The 21,769-nt window shown below is 48.1% G+C and overlaps 1 protein-coding gene across 1 annotated transcript; it reads right to left on the reverse strand.

The window, feature by feature from the left end:
- Nucleotides 1-251: 251 nt before the first annotated feature.
- LOC148478244 (lymphocyte antigen 6E-like) lies at nucleotides 252-18,748 on the reverse strand. The gene is made up of 3 exons (XM_088455735.1): nucleotides 18,653-18,748; nucleotides 2,356-2,475; nucleotides 252-580 (listed from the first exon to the last, which is right to left on the reverse strand). Exons 1-3 carry the CDS (start codon nucleotides 18,705-18,707, stop codon nucleotides 378-380), a joined length of 378 nt encoding a protein of 125 aa, XP_088311861.1. The 5' UTR covers nucleotides 18,708-18,748; the 3' UTR covers nucleotides 252-377.
- Between the last annotated feature and the right edge of the window lie 3,021 nt (nucleotides 18,749-21,769).

A 21,769-nucleotide genomic window follows, 5' to 3' on the forward strand; every position in this document is an offset into this window, starting at 1 on the left:
AGTCCACATCAACATTTTGGTTGTCTAAATATTGTACCTGTTGACATTGTGGTGTCTATGTTTTGACTGTCTACCTTATAACTAAGTAACGTACCCAACCCCTCCATGCGTGTGTTTTGTAGAACATTCGGGTGACAATATCTTATTGTCACCATAAGCGGTAATAAGATATTATAATCATGAGGTCTAAGAACCGATGACAAATATGCCCCTATGTGAGCTGAGGCTGAATAAGAGATACTGTAACATACTTGAACTATAAGAACTCTTATATTAGTGTAGTTTATTAGGCTGACACAGTACAATACAGGAATCAGAGAGCAGTCATCCTCTATGTTATTAATCAGGTAGATGGGCTCAGTTTCCTCGGTCAGTTATCACTCAAGTAAGTTTTTCAAAAAGATGAATCCCAGCGCCAGAATGATGGCGGTAAGGCTGTATTTTACGCTGGAGCCAGCGCTGAAATTGCACAGGTCTGTGTCGCAGCAGGAAGTGGAGGTTGACGCCACGCCAATGCCGAAGCCAGTCGGTGTGCAGGATGATGCACATTGTTTGGTGATGGTGGTTGCAGAAATTATACCTGCAGCAGAGAGAACATAGAATTAACCAACCTGAGAATAAAAACACATCCCCAGGACTGAAAGTCTAATTTACGAAGGATGACGTCCCACTCATGAAGGTAATTGGAGCCGTATTTGAGGAGAAAAGCTGAATGTGGTGATGGTTAGTTGGAGGGCTTGGATACAAAGTGGCCTGAGGGTGTATTTCAGGTGGCAGGAGGGTGGTGTTAGCAGAAGGCTGCACTTTGATGTCACACACGGTATTGTACACAGGGCCTGATGCAGAGCCGCTCGTAAGCGGCCGCTCGTTCGCTCTGAGCATTGTTCGCACAACTGCGCATGCGAATGGGTCGTAATGCGCATGCGCAAACCAGTAATTGCGGTCGGAAATCGAGCACTCGCAAAACAGCGAGGGGCTGCTAATGTGATTGACAGAATGTACCGTTTGTGGGTGGTAACAGGGGAAGGTGCTTGTTAACGGGGGAGTGGAGATCTGAACGCAGGCGTGCCTAACGGTCAAAAGGGCGTTTAATGGGAGTGCATAATTAGTAAAGGAGCGTCATTGACCACGTCACTTGGTTGTCTTTTAGCCTGAACTGCTCGCAGTGATAGCGGTAAGAAAATCCTACCACAAGCACTGCGAGCAGTTCAGACGCCTTTCGATGTCCCCGATTAATCTAATAAATACCGGAGATGATGTATGATGCGAACGGCAAAGGGGCGTCTTTACAAAATAGCGAGCGCATTTTTCGAATGCTCGCTCAGACATAGAGGCATCAAGACACGGCAAAGAGCGAGCGCTCAATTTAAATATCCGGCCCCTTTTTTAGAACGACCGTCCGCAAATAGCGTCCGGCTCTTAATCAGGCCCACTGATCATACAAATAACAAGTGGCGGATCTTACGTCGGGGCTGAAAGGCTGCAGCCCCTTCCCCAGCAAAATCAACCACTTCAGTGAGCAATTGCAGTCTGTGACTGCACTGGCTACACTGTGATTGGAGGTGGCTTCCCATTGGAAGTTCCACCTGCCAGTCACACTGAAGACAGACTGCCAGGGGGAGGTGTCTCCTCCCCCCTGGGTCTGCCAGTCCGCAAGCAGCAGAGAGCGGTTTCCAGTGGAATCCGCTGTTCTGCCTTTCTGGCAGTCCTAACGGCAGACTTGCCAACATTTAGCTCCCTCCTTCCGGGAGGGAGCTGTCGGGCTTACAGAGCAGGGGGGCGTGGCGCGTCAAAGGGGGCGGGACCCGGCAGCGACTCGTCATTGGGGGCGTGACAGCGCAATCGCATCATCATGGCTCTGCCACCTCTTCACAATGCTGATATTAATGCCACAATGACGCGATTCAGCGCGAATCGCGTCACTGCCCCCCCCCCGCTGCCGGGCTTTATGCTTACAAGTCCGTGGGTTGCAGACACATCGCCGGAGGTCGGGAGACTTGCCTGCCTTCCCGGGAGACCGGGAGCGGCACCCGATTTTCGGGAGGCTCCCGACCAAATCGGGGGGGTAGGCAAGTATGCCTAATGGGTTTCTCAGGGCTGCAAGGAATGCAGTCCCGAGAAGCTGGTGTTATACGTGCACATGCGCGGCACCACCACCGATCATGCGCATGCACCGGTCCCGACATCTGCCAGAATCACTGAGCAGGTGCCGAGACCCAGGCTAGCAGCAGAGGCAGCCCCCCCTCAGGTAAGAGGGCAGGAGTCGCTGCTGCAAATAACTCACTTGACATTATGATGTGGCAGCTTTTGAACACATTGATTTCTTACAGTATAACGTTCATGTTACTGTCTTACCAATGCCAGCGGAGGCCACAACAGTCTCGCACTGCGTCTCGCCATTGCTGCAGGGAGTCGCTGTTAAGCAGTTGGTGTTGCTGGTCTGCAAATCACATGTGTAACACTGCAGGGAGAAGGCTGTGGGTGAAACGGAAGATGTTACCATCTCTGTGTACGATAAAAATATATACAGTGCATCCGGCAAGTATTCACAACGCTTCACTTTTTCCACATATTGTTATGTTACAGCCGTATTCCAAAATAGAATAAATTATTTTTTGTCCTCAAAATTCTACGCACAATACCCCATAATGACAACGTGTTAAAAGTATTTTGCGGTTTTTGCAAATTTAATAAGAAAAATAAATAAATAAGAAATCACATGTACATAAGTATTCACAACCTTTGCTCAATACTTTGTTGATGCACCTTTGGCAGCAATTACAGCCTCAAGTCTTTTTGAATATGAAGCTACAAGTTTGGCACTCCTATCTTTGGGAAGTTTCGCCCATTCCTCTTTGCGGCACCTCTCAAGCTCCATCAGGTTGGATGGGAAGCGTCGGTGCACAGCCATTTTCAGATCTCTCCAGAGATGTTCAATTGGATTCAAGTCTGGGCTCTGGCTGGGCCACTCAAGGACATTCACAGAGTTGTCATGAAGCCACTCCTTTGATATATTGGCTGTGTGCTTAGGGTCGTTGTCCTGCTGAAAGATGAACAGTCACCCCAGTATGAGGTCAAGAGCGCTCTGGAGCAGCTTTTCATACAGGATGTCTCTGTACATTGCTGCATTCATCTCTCCCTCTATCCTGACTAGTCTCCCAGTTCCTGCCACTGAAAAACATCCCCACAGCATGATGCTGCCACCACCATGCTCCACTGTAGGGATGGTATTGGCCTGGTGATGAGTGGTGCCTGGTTTCCTCCAAACATAACGCCTGGCATTCACGCCAAAGAGTTCAATCCTTGTCTCATCGCTATACGTTTATGATGCCGGCGGTCACAATGCCGACCGCCGGCATCTAGACTATAGAATCCCAGCGAGGGTTAACTAACCTATGCCGGGAGACCGGTGCCCGACATCCCGATCAAAGGGATGCCAGGCGCTGAGCGCGGGCAGCTATGGGCGGGGGTGGGTTAGGTTTGGGGTTCCCGGGGGGGACTTAGGGTTAGGCACCCCCCAGGGAGGTTAGGGTTAGGCTAGGGGGAGGGAGGGTTAGGGTTAGGCACCCCCGGGGGAAGGTTAGGGTTAGGCACCCCCCTGGGGGACTTAGGTTTAGGTGGCGGGGAAAGGGGGGTTAGGTTTAGGCACTTAGGGGGGGTTTAGGGTTATGCAGCCTAAAGGAGGGTTAGGGTTATGGGGTTCAGTTAGGTTAGTATTTACTTACCTTGTGGACGATCGGGATTTCCTTCCAGGTCGGGCTGGCGCTGCCGGGATTTGTGGCCGGCGGAGTTTCAAACTGAATGCGTCTCATCATGGTCTGAGAGTCCTTCAGGTGCATTTTGGCAAACTCCAGACTGGCTGCCATGTGTTTTTTACTAAGGATTGGCTTCCGTCTGGCCACTCTACCATACAGGCCTGATTGGTGGATTGCTGCAGAAATGGTTGGCCTTCTGGAAGGTTCTCCTCTCTCCACAGAGGAATGCTATAGCTCTGACAGAGTGACCATGGGGTTCTTGGTCACCTCACTGACTAGGGCCCTTCTCCCCCGATGGCCGGCCAACTCTAGGAAGAGTCCTGGTGGTTCTGAACTTCTTCCATTTACAGATGATGGAGGCCACTGTGCTCATTGGGACCTTCAAAGCAGCAGATATTTTCCTGTACACTTGCCCAGATTTGTGCCTCAAGACAATCCTATCTCTGAGGTCTACAGACAATTCCTTGGACTTGGTTTGTGCTCTGACATGCACTGTCAAGTGTGGGACCTTATATAGACTAGGGGTGTGCGGGTTCGGATTTCTGAAATCCGAACTCCCCCGATCGACTTTTCCCGCCTGACTCGGATCTGAAATCGAGGCAAAACGTCTTCACTTTGCCTTCCAGGTCTCGCAGGTTTTGGATTCTATATAAGGTACCCGCGTCAGCGCCATTTTCTCACTCGGCTGTGGACAGTGAAGAGTGAGGGTGGGAGTTAGGGCTGGCTGGGCTGTGTAGTGTAGTGTAATGCAGTGTAGTGTTATGCTGTGCTGTGCTGTGCTGCTGTTGTCCATAGGGCCTCTGTCCACTCCTCCAAAGTCCATAGGGGCTGGCTGTGTTGTGCTGTGCTGCTGTTGTCCACAGGGGCTGTGTCCACTCCTCCAAAGTCCATAGGTAACCCCCAAAGTGCACTCCAAACAAAATAAAAAAATATTTTCTGTGTTTGTGAATTTGTGTGCACTGTGGCTGCATGTGCATCAACAAAGGAGCAGCGCCAAGCATGCGCCTGTGTCATAAGTCTTTTAAAGGGTGGTGTAACCCCCAAAGTGCGCTCCACAAAAAATAAACAATTCTACTTTTTTTTCCGTGTTTGTGTGCGAAATGTATGCGCAGTAGCCGCACGTGCATCAACAAAGGAGCAGCTCCAAGCGTGCGCCTGTGTCCCATAAGTCTGTTAAAGGGTTGTGCACTCCAACAAAAATAAAACATTTTCTTCTGTGTTTGTGAATTGTCTGCACTGTATGTGCATCCTCAAAGCAGCAGCGCCAAGCGTGCATCTGTCTGTTAAAGGGTGGTGTACAGGGGCGGATTGGCATGTATTTTTTGCGGGAAGAATCCCAGTGGGCCGCATGGTTGTGGGGCCGCTTTTCTGTGAGGCCCCGCCCCCTTATTTATGTCACCCATGCTGGGCTTTCACAAGCACCCGGCTGCCTGTCAGCTTTATCTGGCGGCCCCTGCCTAAGGCTTAGCCTCTCTCTCGCGAGAAGAGAGGCCAGCGCGGCAGCCTAAACCCCACCCAACATACTGTCGGCATCACACGCCGCGGAAGATTCAATAGAGGAAGGTGGCGTGGACCCGCGGCCAGCGGCAGGACATCAAGGGAGGTAAGCTGCGGCGGAAGTGGGGGGCTGCGCAGGCAATCTGTTAGCCTGATCGTCTCCTCTCCACTCTTTCCTCCCCAGGCTGTGAAGTGTCAAGTTTAATTTCACAGCCTGGGGAGAGGGCAGAGAGCGGAGAGGAGACAGTCTGGCTAGCTGCAGCAGTGGCCAGGGGCAGGCAATGGGGCTGTGGGTGACAGCGGCCTCAGCACCGGTGGAACCAAGGGAGGGGGGGTGATAAGGGCGACCATCCGCCGGCCCAATTGCCAAAAGTCCCGCCCACTTATTGTGTGGTGCTGCCTGTCAGCAGCTACCTGGGGACACTGTATAAAGGGGTCTACTACCTGGGGGCACTGTAAAAAGAGGTCTACTACCTGGGGGCACTGTGTAAAGGGGTCTACTACCTGGGGGCACTGTATAAAGAGGGCTGCTACCTAGGGGAACTGTATAAAGGGGGCTGCTACCTGGGGGCACTGTATAAAGGGGTCTCCTACCTGGGGCACTGTATAAAGGGGTCTCCTACCTGGGCGCACTGTATAAAGGGGTCTCCTACCTGGGGGCACTGTATAAAGGGGGCTGCTACCTGGGAGCCCTGTATAAACGGGTCTACTACCTGGGGGCACTGTATAAAGGGTCTGCCACCTGGGAGCACTGTATAAAGGGGTCTTCCACCTGGGAGCACTGTATAAAGGGGGCTGCTACCCGGGGGCACTGTATAAAGGGGGCTGCTACCTGGGGCACTATGTCCCCATGATCGATCAGCTGCAGTGCTGGATCTAGGTGCCGTGCTCAGCTGATCCAATCAGAGGTTGGCTAGTACGTGAGAATGTCTCACCCGTCTCGCAGTGAGGTAACGGGGTGCTCCTACTGCTCCCTGTCTGTATCACACTGCTCCCTGTCTGTATCACACTGCTCCCTGTCTGTATCACACTGCTCCCTGTCTGTATCACACTGCTCCCTGTCTGTATAACACTGCTCCCTGTCTGTATAACACTGCTCCCTGTCTGTATCACACTGCTCCCTGTCGCCCTCTCTTTCACACTGCTCCCTGTCTCTCTCTCGCACCTCTCCGTCTCCCTCTCTCTCGCACTGCTCCCTGTCTCTCTCTCGCACTGCTCCCTGTCTCCCTCTCTTTCACACTGCTTCCTGTCTCTCTCTCTCTCGCACTGCTCCCTGTCTCCCTCTCTCTCGCACTGCTCCCTGTCTCCCTCTCTCTCGCACTGCTCCCTGTCTCCCTCTCTTTCGCACTGCTCCCTGTCTCTCTCTCGCACTGCTCCCTGTCTCCCTCTCTTTCGCACTGCTCCCTGTCTCTCTCTCTCTCGCACTGCTCCGTCTTTCGCCATACTCATCTTCCAGTCCTCCAGCATCTCATGGTACCCATATCTTCCTTTATTGAATATTGACTTTATAGCCACTACATGATGATGACATGATGGCTTTTTTCCTACACAAACAGGTGTCTTCCAGACCATGTGATCTCCTGCATGAGCAGTGAATACCGACTCAAGACGCTGCCTGTCCAGAAAGGATCAATTTCTTCAGAGGCTCCCCATTGCAGAGCAATCATATAGGTATGAAAATACTCATTCACAATGCATGCTTGCTTGGAAGCATATAGCCATGCCCCTTGCCACAAAACCATGCCCCCTTTTTGGGCGTGCGCCTTCGGCGCACGCATATAGGTCCACTTTCGGGGAATTTTCCAAGGCCACTTTAAGTTCCCAATCCACCCCTGGTGGTGTAACCGTCAAAGTGCGCTCCACAAAAATAAAACATTTTCTTCTGTGTTTGTGAATTTTCTGCACTGTACGTGCATCCTCAAAGCAGCAGCGCCAAGCGTGCGTCTGTCTGTTAAAGGGTGGTGTAACCCACAAAGTGCACTAGTCTCCAACAATAATAAAAAAATATTTTCTGTGTTTGTGTGCGCCTTAGCCTCACGTATATATCAATATAACATAAATGGAGGACCAAACTTTCTCCGATAAAAATAAAATAGGGAAAGATCAAGAACCACTTCCTCCTAGTGCTGAAGCTGCTGCCACTAGTCATGACATAGACGATAACATGCCATCAACGTCGTCTGCCAAGGCCGATGCCCAATGTCATAGTAGAGGACACATACAATCCCAAATGACAAAGTTCAGGAAAATGACCTTAAAAAAAACATTTAAATCATCTGAGGAGAAACGTAAACTCGCCAATACGACATTTACGACATTTCCCTAAGTTCATGACTAGTGGTTCAGCTTCACATGATGATGGAAGCCCTCATCCCGCTAAACAAATCAAATGAGTTAAGCTGGCAAAAGCACAGCGAAGAACTGTGCGTTCTAAGAAGATATCACAAATCCCAAAGGAGAGTCCAAGTGTGGTGGCAGTTGCGATGCCTGACCTTCCCAGCATTGGACAGGAAGAGGTGGCTCTTTCCACCATTTGCACGCGCTCTGCAAGTGCTGAAAGGAGCACCCACAGTACACTTGCTGATATGCAAATTGAAGATGTCACTGTTGAAGTACAACAGGATGAGGATACTGTTGTAGCTGGCGCTGAGGAGGAAGTTGGCAAGGAGGATTCTGATGGTGATGTGGTTTGTTTAAATCAGGCTCCGGGGGAGACAGTTGTTGTCCGTGGGATGAAAAAGTCCATCACGGTCATGCCTGGGCAGAAGACCAAACATTCCACCTCTTTGGTCTGGCAATATTTCTATCCAAATCCGGACAACAACTGTCTTGCCATATGTACCATATGTAAAGGTGAAATAGGTAGGGGTAGGGACGTTAACCACCTAGGAACACCCTCCCTTGACCGTCCAACAGTCCTTTGCGAGGAGGATGAAGTACGACAGCAGTCATCCTATTGCAAAGTGGATAACTGAGGCCTTGACAGCTATGTTGGTGTTAGACGTGCATCCGGTATCCGCCATTAGTGCAGTGGGATTTAGACAATTGATGGAGGTAGTGTGTCCCCAGTTCCAAATCCCATCTAGATTCCACTTCACTAGGCAGGCGATACCGAGACTGTACAGAAACATCAGAAAAAGTGTCCTCAGTGTCCTGAAAAATGCAGTTGTACCCAATGTCCACTTAACCACAGACATGTGGACAAGTGGAACAGGGCAGACTAAGGACTATATGACTGTGACAGCCCACTGGGTAGATGTATCACCTTATGAAGCAACAACAGCAGCGTCACCAGTAGCTTGTTCCAAGGCAGGCTACGCTGTGTATTACCGGTTTCAGTAAGAGGCACACCACCGACAACCTCTTAGAGAAACTGAGGGAAATCATCGCCCAGTGGCTTACCCCACTTAGACTCTCCTGGGGATTTGTGATATCTGACAACGCCACCAATATTGTGCGGGCATTAAATCTGGGCAAATTCCAGCATGTCCCATGTTTTGCTCACACAATAAATTTGGTGGTGCAGAATCTTCTGAAAAGCGACAGGGGGGTGCAGGAGACGCTTTGGGTAGCCCGAAAAATTTCTGGCCACTTTCGCCATTCAGCGACTGCGTGCCGAAGACTGGCAAACACTCTTGAACCTGCCCCGCCATCACCTGAATCAAGAGGTTGTGACGCGGTGGAACTCAACCCTCTATATGCTTCAGAGGATGGAAGAGCAGCAAAAGGCCATTCAAGCCTTTACATTCACCTATGGCATAGGCAAAGGAGGGGGTATGCACCTGACTCAAGCACAGTGGAGAATGATTTCCGTGTTGTGCAAGGTTCTCCAGGCCTTCGAACTTGCCACACGTGAAGTCAGTTCAGACACTGCCAGCTTGAGTCAGGTCATTCCCCTCATGAGGCTTTTGCAGAAGCAGCTGGAGAAAGTGAAGGAGGAGCTAAGACGGAGCAATTCCGCTCGGCATGTGGGACTTGTGGATGAAGCAATTCATTCGCTTTGCCAGGGTTCCAGGGAGGTCAATCTGTTGAAATCAGACCACTACATTTTGGCCACCATGCTCGATCCTAGGTTTAAAGCCTATGTGGTGTCTCTCTTTACGGCCAACACAAGCCTGCAGAGGTGCAAAGACCAGCTGGTGAAAACACTGTCAGCTGAAGTGGAACGTGACACGTCAACAGCTCCTTCGTCATTTTCTCCCGCAACTGGGGCTGCCAGGAAAAAACTTAGGTATCCTAAGCAACCTGCTGGCGGTGATGCAGGGCAGGCAGGACTAAGTTTGGATATCTGGTCCGGACTGAAGGATCTGCCAACATTTTCTGACATGTCTACTGTCACTGCATATGATACTGTCACCACTGACAGAATGGTGGAGGATTACATTGGTTACAGCATCCAAGTAGGAATGTCAGACAGTCCGTACCTGTACTGGCAGAAAAAAGAGGCAATTTGGAGGCCCCTGTAAAAACTGGCACTTTTTTACCTGAGTTGCCCCCTCTCCAGTGTGTACTCCGAAAGAGTGTTTAATGCATCCGGGAACCTTGTCATTTCAAGGCGTAGGAGGTTGCTTCCACAAAATGTGGAGAATATGATGTTCATAAAAATGAATTATCAACTCTTCCAGGGAGACCAGCCTGCAGACCGTACAGAGGGACCTGTGGTGGTGGATTCCAGTGGGGATGAATTAATACTCTTTGAGGATGAGGATGTACACAACACTGAAGAGGGTGAGGAATCGGTGGATGAGGAGGATGAGGACGACATCTTGCCTCCGTAGAGCCAGTTTGTGCAGGGACAGATTAATTGCCAGCTTGTCGTGTGGCAGACCCTGGCGCTGAAATCATTGGTTTGTTAAAGTGTGCATGTCCTGTTTATGCAACATAAGGGTGGGTGGGAGGGCCCAAGCACAATGCTGTCATCAAACATCAAACTGCCATCCTGTCTGCCACTGCAGTGTCACTCCTAGATGGGCCATGTGTTTATGCTAAGCAACACGAGTGGGCTGCACAGTCATCCAGCTACCTCGGTGCAACCTTTTGGACATAAAAACACTATTGTGAGGTGTGAGGTGTTCAGAATAGACTGGAAATGATTGGAAATTAAGGTTATTGAGGTTAATAATAGCATAGGAGCAGAAAAACCCACAAATTATGTGATTTTAGCTGTTTTTATGCTTTTTAAAAAAAAAAAAATACAGATCCAAAACACAAAACCCAGAACCCAAAACACGGAAGGGTGGTTTTGGCAAAACCAATCCAGATCCAAAACACGAAGAAAGATCCAGATCCAAAACCAAAACACACAACACGAAAAGTGGCCGGTGCACACCCCTAATATAGGGGTGTATGCCTTTCAAAATCATATCCAGTCAACAGAATTTACCACAGGTAGACTCCAATTAAGCTGTAGGAACATTTCAAGGATGATCAGTGGAAGCAGGATGCACCTGAGCTCAACTTTGAGCTTCATGGCAAGGGCTGTGAATACTTATGTACATGTGATATCTTAGTTTTTTTTTTTAATTAAATTAGCAAAAATCTCAAAAAAAACTTTTTAAACGTAGTCATTATGGGGTATTGTGTAAAATTTTGAGGACAAAAATGAATTTATTCCATTTTGGAACAAGGCTGTAACATAACAAAATGTGGAAAAAGTATGCACACACACATACACACAACTACTGTACATACGATTCTGCCTTTCTCATGGCCTAAAGCTGGCCACACACTAGAACAACTTACATCCAACCAGCCAACTTGTTGATTGGTTGGAATGAAAATCTGCTAAGGAATGGGAGTAAATGATGATCAGCAATGTACTCCTAAATGCCAGAAAACAGATGAAAATGGTCGTTCAGACATGTTTGTTAAATGTTTGATCTAAACTATTTGTTCATACAACAGTTTTGGTCCATTATTCAGCGTCTGGGAGCAAGTTGCTGATTGTATTCCTTACCAGATTTTCATTCCAACCAATCTACTAGTTGGCTGGTTGGACAGATAATCTTTAGATGTGTGGCCAGCTTTAGACACTACTCCAGTCGGCACCAATGTGTGCACACACCTTCGTAGCACTCACGCACCTTGTTAGTTTTCTAAAGGAGCACACCTGATGTCACAAAGTTGATGAAGAACCTGCTTATTCTAATGCTGGACTGCAGGGTAAATGTTTTTCTTCTGCAGAACACCTTAGTATTCTATATCAGTGGCGTCACCCCGCCGAGGGGTGACACCAAGGTGCAGACTCCCCCTCAGTGACAGGAGCTGGGTGCTGCACTGTAGTATTAAGTGCAGCACTCGGCTCCTGACACTGTGAGGGAGCCGGCACTGCACACAGGACAGGACAGTCCGCACCTCCTGCACACCCCCCTCAGACCCCCCCTTCCTGGTAAAAAGCATGAGACAACGGGGTTTGAGCTGAGAGGCAATGCCCCTTCCCACTAGGCCATGCCTCCTTCCCACGAGGCCACACCCGATCCCTCCCCATACCAGGCGACAACGCGGGGAGGGACGCCACTGGTTCATATTGTGTTGTTTTTGTTGGGTTACTTGTCACTGGGCCTTATTCAGAGTTGGGAATAGGAGGCCTGATTCAGAGATGGACGCTAATGCGATCGCAACTGTTTTTTTGTACGCAACGCAGCTGCGAAAATATGCTAATGTTAGCAAAGATTACCTGAGTATAAAGACGCCCACTGCTGCCTTCTCACCTGCGTGCGATGACACATATCTACGTAAACATCAGTAACATCGGAGCACATCGGCGCCCATCTTACCCGTGCGGAAGGTCTGAGCCTCGGGGAGCTCTTCAGGCAAGCAGAGCTGAGCATGTAATCGCAGTGGCTAAGTTATGCACGCCCATGTAACAGTGTTTAAACAGACATGTACGCCTGCGTTTTTGTGACCACTCCCAATTACCACCCCCAAACACAGGCAGTCTGTCACTCACTTAGCGATGGATTCCTCTGTGCGTGCGTAATCGCAATGCGATCGCAGCCCACGCACAGTGCGGTGCATACACATGTGCAATGCCAAATAATCGCTCCATCTGCGTGAAAATTGCATTAGCGCTCATCTCTAAATCAGGCCTAGAGTAAGAACGAGCACGTAACTGTGCCGCCTGGTAACACCGTGCAGCGCTGCAGGTGGACTATGGGAAAGAGGGGCCTATTTATCAAGCAGTGAGAAGCGTGGAGAAGAGGACCAGTGGAGAAGTTGCCCCTAGCAGCCAATCAGCTCCTACCTATTATTTCATAGACTGTACTTGATAAATGCTACTTGAAAGCTGAATGGTTGCTATGGGCAACTTCTCCACTGGTCCTCTTCTCCACGCTTCTTGCTGCTTGATACATAGGCCCCTCAGTGAAGTGTTGCTATAGGATGGCGCACATACCGTATGTAGACAATTTAATTTCAAAATATCATAAAACTTTACTTTTTTATTATATATGGACCACGCCAGACCACAGGAACAGAGGGAGAGACCGGGTACATAGAAGCTGTGTTACTTTGTCCGTGGCTATTAGTACATAGACCCCTAAATCTCTCCGCCCATCTTACATCTGCAACACCTGCAGTGCATCAAGCAGATACCGAAACAAGATCATCAGCACATATTGTTATATCTTACATTATATTTGTCATAAATGTTATAGAATACCCGTATAATTTGTGTATAAAGTACATATTATAGTCAGGGGTATATAATATATACATAATAGATTACTTTTTATTTTTGGCAACAGACACAGGATACAGATGAAAGCTTTTGAGGGAAGGTCCTAGGTATCTATAGGAAAATGTAGTCAGCATCTCGCCGTGCGGGATGCCGATGGCCGAAATACCAGTATCGAAATTCCTACCACTGTCATCCAGAAGTATCGGGCATTAGGGGGGGTTAGGGTGCGGAGTTAGGCATTAGGGGAAGGGTTAGGATTAGGGTGTAGGGAGGGGGAGGTTAAATTTAGGCACCTGGGAGGGGATCTTGTCCCAAGGTGGTCTTTGCACAGGTCCAGCAAAAGTGGAAGAACATCCCACTGTAATCTCAGTTCCCCCAGCAGCTCAGCTCATTTATTGCAGTACCAGCAGTTATGGTAAGGTGCGCTATGTACTCTCTCTGATCTCCTACCATGCAGCTTCGGATGGCGGGTGAGATATTTTTTTTTAATGTAAAAAAAAGTTGTAATTACACAATTTGCAGAAAGGTTCAAAAGGACCTACATTAGGGGGAATTCAATTTGGAGCGAAAAGTCAGAGACCGGACTTTTCGTCGTCATCGGAGGTTTTGCCAGCGAAAAAGTATCGCGCGCGTCCCCGCGTATCCCCGTATTGAATTTCAAATGTGCGTAAATGGGACCCGGCGAAACTGAAAATGGCGAAAAGTTCTGTCAGTTTTGGGGAAATCAGCCTGACACCCCCCTCAAGATGCTCTGACATGGGGGTTCACTATGGGTACCCCCAAATAGCCCTGCTAAAGGTATTTGGGTTTTCTAAATGGTATCAATAGGCGCTATTTAGCATCTTTCAGCAAGTGGTGAAGAATAGCATTTTGCAACTATTGTTTGGGAAAATAAGTATTCCCATCAAATTTGGGGTACATGAAAATGGGTGCAAGCATATTTTAAAATGTCTAAAGTCAAGCATTAAATAGCGCCAAAAACGCACCTTCAACAATCACCTGCAATCAGAAATACACCTCCCCCATACTTCCACCCCCCCCCAAAGGCTATTTTGCTAGTTTTTGAATTTGTACCCCACTTTTAATTTTTTCGCCCATTTATTCAAAGTGCTTTTTTGGGGTGTCCTTTGTGTATTTTTGCATTTTTTTTCCCCACAAACTGAATCAAGGGGGGTGTACAAAGGGTACAGAGTGGTTTCTGCACCTCTGAACCCCAAAACCCCAATTCTGCACTTTTTCTCGCCACCTATTCAATGGGGATACATTTTCGCCTATTACATTGCATTGCGTTTTCGCACCGGCGAAAAGACGCTGAAATTGAATACGGGGATAAATGAAATCTGCGAAAATGACGTCATTGGCGATACTTCCGCAAAAACTGACTTTTCGCTCCAAATTGAATACGGCCCATGGAGGCAGAACTGGGACAGAGGGAGCTGCTTAATGTCACACAGTGAGCCGAGGAGGGACGGAGCAACAGCAGCTGTCACAGTGACCTGAGGAGGCAGAGCTCTGGACCTTCATGATCAAAGCAGCGTGTACCTGCCCATTCTGTAGGAGTAGACAGTGATGCACTTATGGCTTACTGCTTGGTGCATGGAAATCCCAAATATAGATATAAGTGCACTTAGGGCCATATTCAATTTGGAGTGAAAAGCTGAAATCGGCGAAAAAGTTTCGCCAATGACGTCATTTTGCCAGGCAGAAAAGTATCACCGTATTCAATTTGAAAGACTTTCCGCCTAAGCGGAAAGTCAGTACAATGTAATAGGCAAAAAAGTTTCGCCTATGAATAGGTGGCGGAAAAAAGTGCAGTTTTGGGGTTTTGGGGTGCAATGTTCAGGGAGCCCCCGTGAAGTCTTCAGACAGTCTCTCAAAGGTAAACTGCACCAAAAAAAACCCAAACATTTAAGGACACCCCAAAAAATCACTTTCATTTTGGGGGCAAAAAAAAAAAAGTTGGGGGACAAAGTTAAAAGCTAGCGAACTAGTCTCCAGGGGGGTCCCCAAATATGTCCCAGGTGTTTTTTTCATTGCAGGTGCTTGCAGCAGGTGGATTTTTAACGTTTTTTAAAACTTCACTTTAGCAACTTTAAAATATGCTTCCCCCCATTTTCAAGTACCCCAAATTTGCTGGGACTAGTTATTTTCTACGAAAAAACCTCCAAAATACTATTCTTCACCACTTATACAAAAAACGCCATTTAGCAGCTATTGAGCCTGTTTAAAAATACCAAATACCTTCAGCAAGCCAAATCGGGGTAAACCATATTGAACCCCCATGTCAGAGCATCTTTTGGGGGGTGTTAGGCTGATTTCCCCAATTCTGACAGGACTTTCCGCTTGTTTCACTTTCGCCGGGTTCCGTTCATGCGTCCTTTCAAATTGAATACGTGGATACGCGGGGACATGAGTGATACTTTTCCGCTGGCAAAACAGGCGAAGTAGGTGGAAAGTCCTGGAGGCGAAAAAGTATTGCAGGTTCGAATCAAATTGAATACGGCTCTTAATCTGTTTGGAAAATGTATCGGGGTGGGTGGAAGGGGGGAAATACATTGCAATACAAAATAGGAGAGGGAATGCTATATAATACAAAATGAGGGTGGATACTACATAAAACAAAATGGAGGAGAGGGGAGAATGCTACAAAATGGGGGAGAGAGAATACTACATAATACAAAATTGGTGGAGGAGATAATACTACAAAACACAAGAGGGGAAAGGATGGTATAAAAGGGGCATTTGGATGAGTCCGGTAGCAAAAAAGGGTATGTAGAGATATGTGATGACCTACAGGGTGCATGTGGCAGCGTCTTGTGGCATAAAAATGGCGTATCGAGCGGTCTCGTGAGATAACAGGGGGCATGTTTACAAGTGTGATGACATACAAAGGGCATGTGGATGATTTGGGCAGAATAAAAGGGGCATGTGTAGAAATGGGAGTCTTACTATGTATATGTGGCAGTGACTTGTGGACTAAAGGGGCACGTGAAATAGTCTGGTGGCATAACAGAGGCATGTAGAGGAATCTAATGGCATAAAAGGGACATGAGGAGGGGTTTGCTGGCCTAAAAATAACCCATGGAAGGGTGTGATGGCATAAAAGAGACATGAGAAGGGGTTTGCTGGCCTAAAAGGTACACATGGAAGGGTGTGATGGCATAAAAGAGACATGAGGAGGGGTTTGCTGGCCTAAAAGGTACACGTGGAAGGGTGTGATGGCATACAAGAGACATGAGGAGGGTTTGCTGGCCTAAAAGGGACCCATGGAAGGGTGTGATTGCATAAAAGGGGCATGAGGAGGGGTTTGCTGGCCTAAAAGGAACACATGGAAGGGTGTGATGGCATAAAAGCGGCATGAGGGGGGTTTGCTGGCCTAAAAGGAACACATGGAAGGGTGTGATGGCATAAAAGAGACATGAGGAGGGGTTTGCTGGCCTAAAAGGAACACATGGAACAATGTGATGGCATAAAAGAGACATGAGGAGGGGTTTGCTGGCCTAAAAGGTACACATGGAAGGGTGTGATGGCATAAAAGAGACATGAGGAGGGGTTTGCTGACCTGAAAGGTACACGTGGAAGGGTGTGATGGCATACAAGAGACATGAGGAGGGTTTGCTGGCCTAAAAGGGACCCATGGAAGGGTGTGATTGCATAAAAGGGGCATGAGGAGGGGTTTGCTGGCCTAAAAGGAACACATGGAAGGGTGTGATGGCATAAAAGCGGCATGAGGGGGGTTTGCTGGCCTAAAAGGAACACATGGAAGGGTGTGATGGCATAAAAGAGACATGAGGAGGGGTTTGCTGGCCTAAAAGGAACACATGGAACAATGTGATGGCATAAAAGAGACATGAGGAGGGGTTTGCTGGTCTAAAAGCAACCCATGGAAGGGTGTGATGGCATAAAAGGGGCATGTTGAGTAGTGTGATGGCATACTAGGGGCAATGGGCAATGACATATATACACTAGAACTTGTCTTTCTTTTGCAAGGTCCTAGGTTTGGGGATGTAAAAGTGCAGTCTATACTTTTATAATCGGTATATATGGATTTGTCTCACTCATAAAATTATAAATCTGATTAAACAATAATTTGTTTGTACATTATACAGCAGAAGAGGGCAGAGTATTTATCATTTGTTCTTCCACCTCAAATTACCCGACCAGTATCTTCGTCCATTTTTCAATGCAGCCCCATAAAGGTGTGAGGGAAAGATCAGTGAAGCCTGTCTAATGTAATACATGGTAACATGTGCAGCCAGGTATGATGGTGATGTCCGATGGGAACATCGCTCCATACAGTATATTGATTGACCTCTAAGTATGCAGATGGGGTGACAATGGTCTATTTTAGGTGGGTCACGCTGGAAGCCGGAAAAATGGACTGAATCTTATGTTGAGATGTGGAAGGAGATGAATATTTAGCAGAATAGTTGGTGAAATTTCTCCCGTCTCTACTGTGAAAACCACTAATTTGCATTACGGGTTCTACGGATCAATATAGTTATACTCAGGGGTGAAAATGGACCAGAACAGCGTGGAAGTGCCCAGTGGCGTCACTCCCCGCACTGACACCTGGTACAGGGAGGGCTAGAGTGCATGCGGCAAAGCGTTGCGCTGACAAAAAGGAGGGGGAGGCCTTGCCAGCGGGGCGTGGTCTCGCCAGCAAGGGGGTGGAGTCACGGCCGAATCACCGTTGGCCATTCTTATCACTTCTGGGTGGTGGTGGTGAGGGGTGCCGGAGGTGTGGACTACCCTGTGTGCAGTGCCAGCTCCCTCACTGTGACAGGAGCTGAGTGCTGAACCTAATGCTACAGTGCAGCACCTGGCTCCTGTCACTCAGGGGGAGTTGGCATGTTGGTGTCACCCCTTGGTGGGTGACACATGGGTACAGACCGCACCCCTCGCACCCTCCTTGGGAAACCACTGGAATTGCCTTCCGTCAGTTCTATTTGGAGACGGAACCAGTTCCGCCTCCTCCGGCCGATCTTGCCCGGCCAGTCAGCGTGGTGCCGCAGGAAGGCTCCATTTGCCAGGTGCCTGCAGAGATTTTGTTACTAGCAGGCACCCGGCTCCCTCCCCGCAGTGGCAGCCAGAGTCTGGAGTTCACTAAAACAGGGGGCATTACTACAGGGGGCACTACTAATGGCATTACCACTGATGTGATTACTACTGGGGGCATTGCATAAGGGGCACCACTCCTGGGGGCATTGCATAAGGGGGACCACTACTGTGGGCTCTGCATAAGGGGCACTACCACTACAGTAGGCATTGCATAAGGGGCACTGTGTGTAATGGACACTACTGCTGTGGGCATTATGTGTATTAGGGGCACTATTACTGTGGGCATTGTGTATAAGGGGCACTGCTGTGTGTCAGAACATAAATAAGGGACACTACTATGTGGTGTAATGTTAAGCAGGGGCACTATGTGCGGTGTAATCTGAATAAGATTGTGCTACTGTGTAGCATAATTTGATTTGGGGACACTATTGTGTGGACACGCCCCTTTTTGAGACCACGCCCCCTTTTAAAAATAAGTGCCCGGGTGGGGGGGAGGGTTGAGTTCTACCGGGTCTTTAGGACCACTTGATGCACTGGTTAAACTGTAACATAAGCTTAGCTGGATACAATAGCTGTGCCTGGGAAATATACAGTATATGTGTAAAATTAGCATTACTGTCCATGGCTTACATAGAGCTGCTGCAGATAGGTGTACACTTACCTGTCCCTATGCAGAGAGCCGCCAATAGAAGGATGCTGGGGGTGTGAGCTGCCATTGTCAGGTGAAGGAGAGCTGTGACCTCCTGAGGTGCACAGACCATATATATACGTCTCTGTGTGTTTGCAAAACTCTGTTTCCATGAGTTCCCCAATTCCAGCCGCCCCCTGATCTCCCAAAAACAAACACTTATTGTATGCATGATAAATGTTTGCTAGGAGTGCCAGTAAAGGACCTACGCGTTGTAACAAACTATACATTAGCTCCTGTTATCTTGGGCCGTTGTCACATTAGTTATCGTCCTGCAAAGAGATTCATTCTTGTTGCTTTGTTATATTTCCCACCGACGAGTACAGATCATACACAGTGCTTAGTATCCTGAGAATATGACGTAGAACATTCATTTCTGATGTGTGCAGGTATTATAGGAGCTGGGTATATCTTACTATGGGCTCATATCATTATCATTATTTTTGCTAAAATAAAGTGATAAAGGCTGTTTTGTGTTTTCACATTATTTTAGTATCACCTAAACTTACTAAAGGGCAATTGGAGTAGAATTCGTAAAATTCTACTCCAACCCCTAAGTATCACTTATTTTTAGTAATCAGGTCGCATTTCCCATAATTGTAATGGGAAATGCGATCTGTCTGATAGTTACTAAAAATAAATAGTGAAAAAATATCGGGGGAAGCCCTGTGATAATAACGCCACCCACCTGAAGGTGGCGTTATCCAGGGTCTCCCCCGGTTACCAGACTCCTACTCTGCTCTAACTGGCAGAGTAGAGACGGGAGCCGGCCCCAGTGATCAGCTGTGTGGTCTAAACAGACCACACGCTAATCACTGCTAAAAATTAAAAAAAAATAGTGAAAAAAAATAAATAACTGAGTCCAGGGACCAGAGATCGGGGCTCCGATGATGTCCTCCCTCCGGTCAGCTGGTCTCCCATCCTGCACTGGGACCTGGTCATCAGCTGACCAGGTCCCAGTGGAAGATGAGAGATCAGCTGACCGGAGCCACGGAGGACATCATCGGAGCCCTGATCCCTGGAGATAAGTGTAATTAATTGAGGGGGTTTGTGATCGCGGTGGCGGGGCTTAGCGGTGGGGTCAGAGCTTAGTGGCAGGGCGTCAGCGCATGCGCAGGCACTTGTCACAGTATTTTTTGCGAAAATACCGTGATAAGTGTGCGGAGAGGTTGGCAGGGACAGAGCTTTATCACAAACTCTGTCCCTGCAAGGGATTTTTAGATAATCCCTGTGATATTGGCTGAAATCACAATGCGAATTCAGTTGGTAATATCACACTACACTCTGCATTTGTAAATGCGGATTGTAGTAAATAAAGGGTGACTTCTAGTATCTATAATTATAATTGACATTAAACAGCTAATTCAAAAACTGTTAAATCCTAATACTCTAATATTCATTTCATTGACCTTAAAGCGCAACTTATTCTTATATCCTGAGATTGTAATATCGGGATGTGGTGTATATCCTGGCAGTCAGAATACTGGTGATTAGAATGCCAGTGCCAGAATCCTGAATGCCAGCATCCTGACAGTAAGTATTGGGCTTAGGGGGAGGGTTAGGTTTAGAGTGGGTGGAGGGAGGGTTAGGAAACGTACCTGCAGGCAGTGTTATTTTTCAGCAGGACCTCAGTTCCTGAACCTCTCATTAACTATGACGTAATGTCCTGGGCCAAAATGCATTTTCTATAAGATAAGTTTTTAAGTCCCCATGCGTCTAATTATATATATATTGATAACGCGGTGAGTTCTAGGTTTATTTATTAAACCTTACTTGTAATAAAGGATAATGAAATAATTCACACAATTACAGATTCTAAAATAAATGACAATGCTTTTACTTTTAAAGACAGCTTAATCATACATGTATTTTGCCAGCGCACAATTCCAACAAAAAAACATAATACTTTACTTACTTTAGGTTATTTTAGCAACAATAGGAAAACTTGTAAAATAAATTTGTGATACCTAGTGCAGCATACCAATCAGCCAATTTCATACATACCGCACGTTAATCGCGCCCAGCACCCCCTGCAGACCCTCGATGTGCTCCCTCTCTCCTCTGTCCTCTGACTGCCCCCTCCCTCTTTCTCTCATAAGCTTTATACTATATTTCCAGTTAACCCAAAGGGGGAATATTAACTTATTTAATATTGGTACGTGCTAGACACTAATTGGTTATATGTCTTAACCAAAATATAATATGTTATCTTCTTGTTCTGTTCCCCTGTAGCGACTAATTCTTGCTTCATGTGGGCCAAGGCTATCTTGATAAGCTCTCTTATTTATAAAGTCTGCTGTTCTGCACACGCTACCACCAGGGCCGGATTAAGGGGGGGCGTCAGGGGCGGTCGTCCCTGGGCCCCCACACACAGAGGGGCCCCCACTGGCAGCGGTGCAGCCGGTGGCTTCTCCCGCCGCTAGTGTCCCCGCCGCTAGTGTAGTGTAGACCGCGCAGTGAACGCGGCCACACTACACAGTGACATACACACCGCCGGCGGCGGCAGCTGTGTGTATGTTACAGCAGCCGATGAGAGTCACACAGACTCTCATTGGCTGCTGCTTCAATGGAAGGAGCCGGTTGGAGCTCACTTATGAGCTCCGTCTTCCGGCTCCCCCCCGGGTGATGATGGGAGTGACGTCATGACGCTGACGTCTCTCCCATACTACAAGAGAAGAGGAGCCGGAGCGGACAGCGGTGGTCGCGTTAGGAGCGGGGATTCAGGTAAGTTTTTTTTTTTTTTGTGAGTGTAAGGGGCACTGCATAGTGAGGGCAACTTCATGGGGGCACTGGGGGCAATGCATAGGACAACTACTGGCGGCACTGAATAGGGGTGGGCTACTACTGGGGGCAGTGTATAGGGGGGGACTACTTCTGGGGGCAATGCATAAGGGGGGACTACTGGGGGCACTATATAAGGGGCACTGCATGGGGGGGACCACTACTGGGTCTGGGGGCTCTGTTTAAGGGGCACTACTGAGGGCACTGTTTTGGGGGACCACTACTGGGGAGTTATATAAGGAGCACTGCATAAGGGGGGACCACTATTGGGTCTGGGGGCACTACCTGAGGCACTGTATAGGAGGACCA

This window comes from Taudactylus pleione, unplaced genomic scaffold (assembly GCF_031769625.1).
Source record: "Taudactylus pleione unplaced genomic scaffold, aTauple2 ptg000670l, whole genome shotgun sequence".
Taxonomy (NCBI): domain Eukaryota; kingdom Metazoa; phylum Chordata; class Amphibia; order Anura; family Myobatrachidae; genus Taudactylus; species Taudactylus pleione.

Excerpts from the sequence above, each read along its gene's own strand:
- LOC148478244 (XM_088455735.1), bottom strand. The coding sequence starts at position 18,707 with ATGGCAGCTCACACCCCCAGCATCCTTCTATTGGCGGCTCTCTGCATA. Across the intron at positions 2,476-18,652 it reads GGCTCTCTGCATAGGGACAG|CCTTCTCCCTGCAGTGTTAC; the intron begins GTAAGTGTACAC and ends TTTCACCCACAG. Across the intron at positions 581-2,355 it reads TGTGGCCTCCGCTGGCATTG|GTATAATTTCTGCAACCACC; the intron begins GTAAGACAGTAA and ends TCTCTGCTGCAG.